At 37.4% G+C, this 8,847-nt stretch overlaps 1 protein-coding gene across 1 annotated transcript in view; it reads right to left on the bottom strand.

Annotated features, from left to right (window-relative positions):
- igfn1.1 (immunoglobulin like and fibronectin type III domain containing 1, tandem duplicate 1) overlaps positions 1-8,847 on the bottom strand; it is a 29,029-nt gene continuing 20,182 nt past the window's right edge. Inside the window, 12 exon segments of the mRNA XM_082189664.1 lie at positions 1-903; positions 1,161-1,487; positions 2,265-2,561; positions 3,515-3,707; positions 3,970-4,055; positions 4,164-4,472; positions 4,721-4,849; positions 4,931-5,110; positions 5,214-5,510; positions 5,637-5,930; positions 6,023-6,167; positions 6,727-6,848. Coding sequence (XP_082045790.1) covers positions 899-903; positions 1,161-1,487; positions 2,265-2,561; positions 3,515-3,707; positions 3,970-4,055; positions 4,164-4,472; positions 4,721-4,849; positions 4,931-5,110; positions 5,214-5,510; positions 5,637-5,930; positions 6,023-6,167; positions 6,727-6,848 — 2,384 coding nt within the window. The 3' untranslated portion in view covers positions 1-898.

Below are 8,847 nucleotides of genomic sequence, written 5' to 3'. Positions count from 1 at the left end.
CACTGTTCAAAGAACCTGAATATTTTATTTATTTACACCAAACCATATCTGAAGAAGCAAAAGCTTCTTTTACGCTTTAGCATTTCCATACGAGCAAAAAAGGAAAGAAAATGAATGCGAGCAATCGAAACTTTGCACATATCTTTTTTTTTTTTTACTGTAGTACAGTATAATTGGTTTTGTCAAAGTGTGAAAGAGCAGGGTACATACACAAAAGAAAAGAATAAATTATTTCAGAAATTAAATAGCATAAAAGAACAACCCCCCCCCCCCCCCCCAAACCCTAAGCTAAAGTGGTAACACTTTACAATAAGGTTTATTAGTTAACTACCTTAGTTAACATGAACTAAGTGTGAATGATACTTCTATAGCATTAATCTTAGTTGATATTAATTTCAACATTTACTAATACATTATTAAAATCAAAGGTTGTATTTGTTAACATTAGTTAATACACTGTGATGTGAACTAACATGAACAAATAATAAACAGCTGGATGTGTATTAACTAACATTAACAAAGATTAATAAATACTGTAACAAATATATTGCTCATAGTTAGTTTATGTTAGTTAATGCACTAACTAATAAACATTATTGTAAAGTGTTACCGCTGAAGTAAAATCATTGTCAAACAGGATTAGGTAAGCATGGCGTATTAAGAATCAGCCACCCAAGAAGCACACTTCCTTTATGTTTTTGTGCTATTAAACACAGTAAGACTATATGTAGTTTTACCACATGCATTTGATTTGAACATTTTTGTATAATAAGGCCACACAGTGTATAGTGTTCGCACAAGCCACATCTTTCTTCAAAAATATGTAGGGCCTAAAATCCAAAAAACAACATGATGATTGGAAAGATGTTTGTTTTGACATCCTCCATACGCCATGGTTTTATTCTGAAAAACAAATAAAGAAAACATGGTTAAGGTGTTAGATTCAATTTATCTAAGGTGTTATGTATGAAATGTTCTAAATATACTGAATTTACTTTGTAACTTTTATGAGTTAACACTTAAATATTTGAAATAGAAGTGTTAACTTCTATTTAAAACTTTTAAAATTGTACTTGAAGCTTTGGGAAACCCAGCTGTCCTCTGGTGCTTAATGGTGTAATTTTCATCCAGTGAGGCGAGTTCTTTATGTAGAGCCTTACCTCTCACTGTGAGATTGGTGGAGCACTCTGCTCTTCCCAGCGAGTTCTCGGCGATGATTTTATACTCTCCCGTGTCTTTGGGTCCAACCCTGAGAATGAGCAGGGAGCACACTCCACAGGTGTTAGTTATTAAGTAGTTGATGTTGGTGTTGAGGCTGACGTTGTCGCGGTACCAGGTGATGTGGGGTGCGGGGTCGCTTCTCACGGCACAGCTCATGTAGCACTCATAGCCTTGTGGGGGTGTGTGGATTTTCAGGGGGACCATAAACCTCGGAGGCTTCTCTAAGTTGCAGGTCTTGGACTCTGGGATGGTCAGTGTGAATTTTTCTGCAAGAGATGAAGGATTAATGTGACCTTCACATGTCAGTGGGTGGGTGAAGGGTCACATTGTAGTGCATGTGCAGGCAGAGTGTTCACAGTAAACATAATCAAATATTATTTCAACTTAAGTAAAATATTGTTTCAACTTAAAATTTGTAATTTTAGTCAACTTGAAATTAGAAGTTGTACTTGCGACAACTTGGATATTTGAGTTGACTAAACTTCAAATTTGAAGGCAGCACAAACACTTATTTTTTAAGTTGAAACAATTTTTTTTGTAGTGTGTAGCAAAATGTGCATAAGACTAAACGCATATACTGTGGTTCTAAAATAGTGAGTGGCAATCCAAAAACAGGTTACAGGTCTGATACGGTTGCGATTTTAGGGGGAAAAAAGATGCTAAAAGCAAACAATAGAATGAGACTAACCATAGAGTGTTACCATGTAGAATTATGGAAGCAAAATAAATCGGCTTTTTTACGTTTAACACATTGGCGGTGGAGAAAACACTTCCCATATAATTTGTTGTTGAAAGATATTAAATCAAAATGTTTTTTGCGGCCAATGTCAGATACATCACCACCTCAGATTTTTTACCTTTAGTACACATAGCATATTACTTTTATTTACACTTTATGGGTAAATAAAAGTATTTACATATAGAGCAAACAGTATCTTCCATGATTTGCACTCAGTATAAATATCAGTATAAATACTTTTTTAGAAAATGACTGAACATACATAATGCTTGTAGTTTGAATAATCACTCCCTATGTCACAAACCTTTCTTTCTTGTGATTAGCCATTTTGGTGACTCCGAAGGGGCAGACAGGCCAATGTCATTTTTGGAGTAGACACGGAACTGGTATTCTCTCCCTGGCATGATGTTACAGGCTGTGAAACGGTTGTTGAAGATACGGTCTGCTACAGTGTGCCAGGTCCTCTTGGTGGAGTCTCTCTTGGTCACAATGTAATGTAGGCGATCATCACGTTTCTCGTCTGGGGATGGTTCCCAGGAAACTGTCACCGTGCCCGGAACGTTCTCATCCAACTCTGCGGGACCTGGGGGCTTTGGCTCATCTACATCAAAACAATCAGTAGTTCATCCGGACTGGCGGATCAAGGCTATTAGATGTACATTCCTCTACAGAGCAAGCGTGGTGGAGCATTTTTTTTTTAATTTTTTTTTTTACTATCTACAAATCTATACTGCCATTTAAACTTTTGGGGTGAGTAATTTCTTTTTTTAAAGAAATTAAAACTTTGATTCAGCAAGGATGCATTAAACTGATCAAAAGTGACAGCAATGATTTTTTACATTGTTTTGATACATTTATATTTCTAATTACTTTCTATTTATCAAAGAATGAAAAAAGTATCACAGTTTCCATACAAATTTTAAGCAGAACCACTCTTCTCCACATAATAATAAGAGATGTTACTTGAGCAACGAATCATCATATAAGAATGATTTCTGAAGGATCATGTGCCACTGAAGACTGGAGGAATGATGCTGAAAATTCAGCTTTGCCATATCCAGAAATAAATCAAAATTTGTATTACATTAAAACTGAAAACAGTTATTTTCATTGTAAAAAATATTACTGTTTTTACTGTATTTTTGATCAAATCAATGCAGCCTTGGTGAGCATAATAAACTTTTGAATGGTAGTGTACATTTTTGTTATGTTAAAATAGCTTTAACTGTCCCCAGCTTAATATGTAGAGACTATAAGTAAGTCATTCATACGATGATTTCCCTGAAAAGTATAAGCATTATATGGCTACAATACTTACAAAACATTGATATGTTTAAGAATTCTGACCAGCCCAATATAGCAACATGGTTTGACCAATGGTGTGAATTGGGGACGTGGCTGTTTTTAAACCAGTGACAGACTGGGACCATTTAGAAACACATATTTTCCGTTTGGTGATGCTACAGTTGTGCCACAGAAATCACAAACTATGTGTAAAGGATTTAAGATGGTATCTTAAAGATGATAAAATACACACTGGTACCCTCATCTTACCTGTAACTCTAATCTCAATACTGCAAGTCTCTTGTCCCACAATGTTCTTTACTAGGATGGTATAGATTCCTGTATCGTTACGCTCTGCAGATGGGATCAGGATCTGAGAGCCTCCCTCAGCATTGCTAATAGTGACACGTTTGGACACAGGGACACCATCTTTAAGCCAGATGACGTCAGGCCGAGGGGACGCCTGTAAAATAAAAAGTAATATAGGGCATGTATCGGACATGTGGCCTAAGCAAAACATAGTTTTCATGAGGTGAGTTGGAAGGATCTGAAAAGTGAATGGGGAGGGAGCACATTATAGCATGGCTCATGAATATTAATTAGGCTACATAATGGTCAGCAAGTATTCCCAAATGATTTGCTGATGCAAGTATAACATGTCATGATAAAGGTTGCTACACCCCTGGTTTGGTCTCTAAAAGCATGATTTTAGTACTGCTCATTACCTCAAAGTTGATGCTGACTCGTGCAGAATTTCCAGCTCTGACCACCATGAAACTCTTGAACTTAGCATCTGTGAATCTTGGTCTCACTAAGAAAAAATATTGCATTAATGGTGTGACATATCCGTACAGTGATGGAAAATGAGGGGTAGATCAATTTGCATTGCTGACCATATAGACAAGTTGATGCTACTCACCTGGAGGAGGCATAGCCAAGATGTAGTTGTCCAGCTCTTGTGGCACTCCCTCTCCACCTTCATTGACGGCGGCCACTCTAACCCAATACATGGCCATTGATTTCATTCCCTTTATAGTGTAGGTGCTCATGATGATGGCATTTGAGTTGCATCGATCCCACTCTGTGTTCTCAGCAGGCCTGATATCGATAAAGTACCCCTTGGCCTCATCCTGAACCCCGGGGTCTACTTTTGGTTTAGTCCAAGACAAGGACAAAGTATTGTAGGTGGAGTCCGTGACTTTAAGGTCAATGACTTTACCAGGAGGTTCTGATAGGATATTGAGAAAAAAGCATTTGCATGAGCAAATTTTGAACGTTTATAAGAGAAAATAGGGAGAAGTGCAAATTAAGTTCAAATTAGCTTGTTATTCCAAAAATTCTGACCTAAATCCACTATTTTTGCATATCTTTGAGGGAGGCCATGGTTCATTTTTCAAAATGCACAGCCTTGATAATACTTTTGCTTAATTCCTCTTCCCTTTTTTAAGATAATGAGCTACCTGACAAATTACTTACTTTTTGGATCTCTTGCAAACACAAATTCTGAGGGGTGACTTGGTTCACCAGCTCCAGATATGTTGATGGCGGACACGCGGAACTCATACTCCATTCCTTCAACTACATCTTTTACAGCATATTTCTTTGCTGTGGAGGGTAATTGACAGGTTAAACATTACTATCAGACAGTAGTTCACAGTAGCTTGTGTAGAAATGTGATAAACCAACCTTGGATTGGCTGCTCTGGTGGATTGACTTGGCCCCACAAGTTGCTGCCCTTCTTGCGTTTCTCTAAGTTATAACCCAAAATATTGGTTCCTCCGGTGTTGGTTGGGGGAGTCCATGTCAGGTTGATGCAGTCTTTAAAGGCACTTGCTACTTTAGGAGTAGATGGCTGACCAGGATATGCTAGAAGGAAAGACATTTGACAGGGTTTGACCTTCTGAAATAGTCAGGATGTTGACTGATAAGCACAGAAGTAACTCAGAGATTATTTTTTTTAGTAAGTCACCTTTAGTGCCAGCTTGCACATCCTCTGTTTCCATCAGTTCACTGGTGCCTTCATCACTCTGGGCTCTGATTCGGTAGCAGTATCTCCTTCCATGGTCAACATCAGTGTCTTTATAGTGGGCTTCACCTGGGATCAGGCCTATTTTTTTCCATGTGTTGCGACCAATTTGGTTGCGTTCAAGTATGTAATTTTTAATAGGGCAACCACCGTCATCTTTTGGTGGTCTCCACTTGATCTCGATGCTGTTGGAAGATGCTTCAATGATCTCCAGAGGTCCAAGTGGGGTGGTTGGTTTATCTAAATGAGGTAAAAACTTGAACTTTGGTATATGTTGAACAAAATGGTGTATAAACTTGTTGGCAATCTGTGCTACATTCTTATTAAAAATACAGCCTGTTTAATTAGTTCGCTTTTTTTACTTACCAAGTACAACTAGATTAGAAAGGGCTTCCACTGTGCCAAACTCATTTTTGATTTTGATTTTGATTTCCCCAGTGTCTTTACGCTGTAATTTGGTGAGAACCAGACGGCTTTCACCCTCTGAAATCTCAATCTTGCAGTGAGCATCTGGCATGATTTCTTCACCATCTTTGTACCACTGAATTTTGCATGGCTCACGGCCAATAAATGGAACTTTAAAGGTGGCTTTCTGATTGTGTTTGACCACAATCGGTTTAGCAAATACTTCAAGTTCCTTGGCATCGAATCTTGGTGGATCTTAACACACAAACAGAATTATAAGTGTAAACGTGAAATTCAGAACATTTGCATATGCATTAGCACAAATTAGCAAATGTTAGAAAACAAACCTTCAACTGCAATCACACATTCGGTTTTACGCCCATCAGCCTCAAATCGATATTTTCCAGAAAATTCTTCCGTTACTTTAGCAATTTTCAGTTTGTGAAGGACCCCGTCTTTACTGATGGTTATACCCTCAGTGGCGTCACCAATCTACAGAGAAAAGTAAAACAACAGTGTATATGTTTGTATACACACACCAAGGGACAAATTTATTACCAGCTTGGGCCAGCGCAAAACCTCTTTTGGCATTAAAGAACTACAGTCACGATTTACTAAAAACACACAGTGAAAATTGAAACGCTGAAAAGCCGTGGACAGGGTTATTTTTGTGGCTGACCTTATTGAATATAGGACTTTCCCTTTCAGACGCAAAATTTATGGGAGGAGAGTATTTAAATGAATCATGCAAGGTTTGCGCTAGTCAATTTACTGGTATTTGCACCATTATTTAACGGTCTTCAACTATGTTTTAAAAAAGACGCTAATTTGAGCTGCTCTTGGTAGATTGCGTTGGTCATTATGGAAATGATCCGGCTTCTTGATCTGTGTTCTTTAATTTGCGCATCGTCAGTAGATCATGCGCAGAACTTTCCACCCCCATCAGCGCTTTTTTTGGAATTGTGCTCTCACGCTATTTTTCCCTATTTAGTAAATCTAACCCGATATGCCATGTTATACTGTATATACATATATAATATGGCATCTTTACCTCGTCGCCATCTTTGGACCAAACACCCTTACAGTCAGCACTGAGTTTGCAGACCAGTTCAGCCGCCTCTCCCACAATAGCTTTGCAGTCTTCCAGCCCAGCAGAAAAGTAAACACCAGGATCTGCAGGCGATTTGTGTAAAAAAAAAAAAAATTGATGCATGGGAATAATTTCTGATCATTGTTCAAGCATGGTTATAATTTTGCTGCAATGTATGTGAATTTTAGTCCACTACTGTAGCAATTTTACAAAGGTTAAATTTTACACTTATGTACTGAGCTACATATTTTACAGCATGTGTTAAAATACCTTAAATAAATGTCATTCAAATGTGAATGAAAGATGTGTGGAGGGTGGTGGGGGGTGAATCAGATGACCATTGTCTTGGCATTATCTTCTGTGCTGACTTCTTACAATCTGTATCTTCTTAGAACCCATGTCATGATGATAATGATAATTATGAAGCATTTCTGAAGGGCTGCTACACATTTCAACTGACTTATTTCGAACTGCATTGTACAGCCATTCTTTTCATTCCAATAGTGCATAATTATCACTTTTGGGTTAAGTTGTTTAGTTGAAATAATTCTCTGAATTAGCAGTCCCTCTAACTATTCTTCAGCTTCACCACTACTGGGCAAATAATTGAAACCTTCTGCTTTTGGTTGTATTATCAAATATTGTTGCTTTTCTAATGACAATTAGAATACTTTCCAGTTGTTTTTCCATTTCGTATTGTTTATTCTCTGAATGCCATTCAAATAGAATGTGTTCTTGTGGTGAATTTTCTCTAAAATCTCCTGGTAAATGATTGAGTCACTTTCGTGTGAAGAATGCCAAGTGTTTTGGCAATTAATAACCTTTGCTGGTATGACTTCTGTTTGAATCTTCGGGTCTTCTAAGGCACATCAAATCTTTGTCTTCTCATAAAGTTTCTGAGGTCATATTTGGTTGCATTTGTTATTATCATGTCCCGGTTCCTCTGATTAGTGAGCGAGGTGATTTGCCTTTAGCAAGATGAGCAAGCGTGATGAGGACAAGCGCATACTGATATACACAAACAGCAGACACACAAACAGTGTATAAGAAATATCTGGCATATTGCAGACTGGGTGGATGCTATTTAAGTTATAATTGAATCTTACAAGAAAACATAATTTTTTTCCACAAAGGTATTGGTCCCACCTCCGATTATATAAAGATTGTTTGTTTTTTTTCCACTTAATTTATTTTAAGGAATAGTTTACTTAGAGATGTCACTCCAAACCTGTATATATATAGTCCAAATCAATCCAAAACAGGTAATCCAATGAATTTATCACTTAATTTAAAATATAAAAAATTAAATAAAATTAAAAATGATATCCAGTACTGTATGAGAGCATTCTTTCAGAATTATTTTGTCTACCACAGAAAAAAATAGCAGCAAACAGGTTTGGAATAACATGAAGGTGAGCAATTAATGACAGAATTTTCATTTTTGGCTGAATTATTCCTTTAATAAACAAAGTTATCCAACACCCACTGGCACCCAATGTGAAAAAAAAAATGAAAAAAAGAATTCTCCCGCCTACTCAAATCAACTGAGCTTGTTCATCAGATATGCCTTCACAAAGTTTCAACAAGCACATTATGCTGAAGAAACTGCTGATATGAATATGCATATGCTTACAAAGCCAGTTCTATAGCTGTGGAACCCAAGGGCATAATCTTTAAATGAAGAGCGCTTGGGACAGTGGATCTGACTAAATTTCTCAATGGAAAGCCGTCAAATCTGTGGTGAGATGTTTGGTCCTGCAGAAATAAGACCCAAAACACAAAGCATGTCTAATGGTTGAATTAAAGCTAAAATATACACTCACCTAAAGGATTATTAGGAACACCTGTTCAATTTCTCATTAATGCAATTATCTAATCAACCAATCACATGGCAGTTGCTTCAATGCATTTAGGGGTGTGGTCCTGGTCAAGACAATCTCCTGAACTCCAAACTGAATGTCAGAATGGGAAAGAAAGGTGATTTAAGCAATTTTGAGCGTGGCATGGTTGTTGGTGCCAGACGGGCCGGTCTGAGTATTTCACAATCTGCTCAGTTACTGGGATTTTCACGCACAACCATTT

Source organism: Leuciscus leuciscus (genome assembly GCF_965113295.1).
Source record: "Leuciscus leuciscus genome assembly, chromosome: 14".
Lineage (NCBI taxonomy): Eukaryota > Metazoa > Chordata > Actinopteri > Cypriniformes > Leuciscidae > Leuciscus > Leuciscus leuciscus.
Note: the sequence above shows the minus strand (reverse complement) of the source record. Positions and strands in the feature narration are given on the sequence as shown.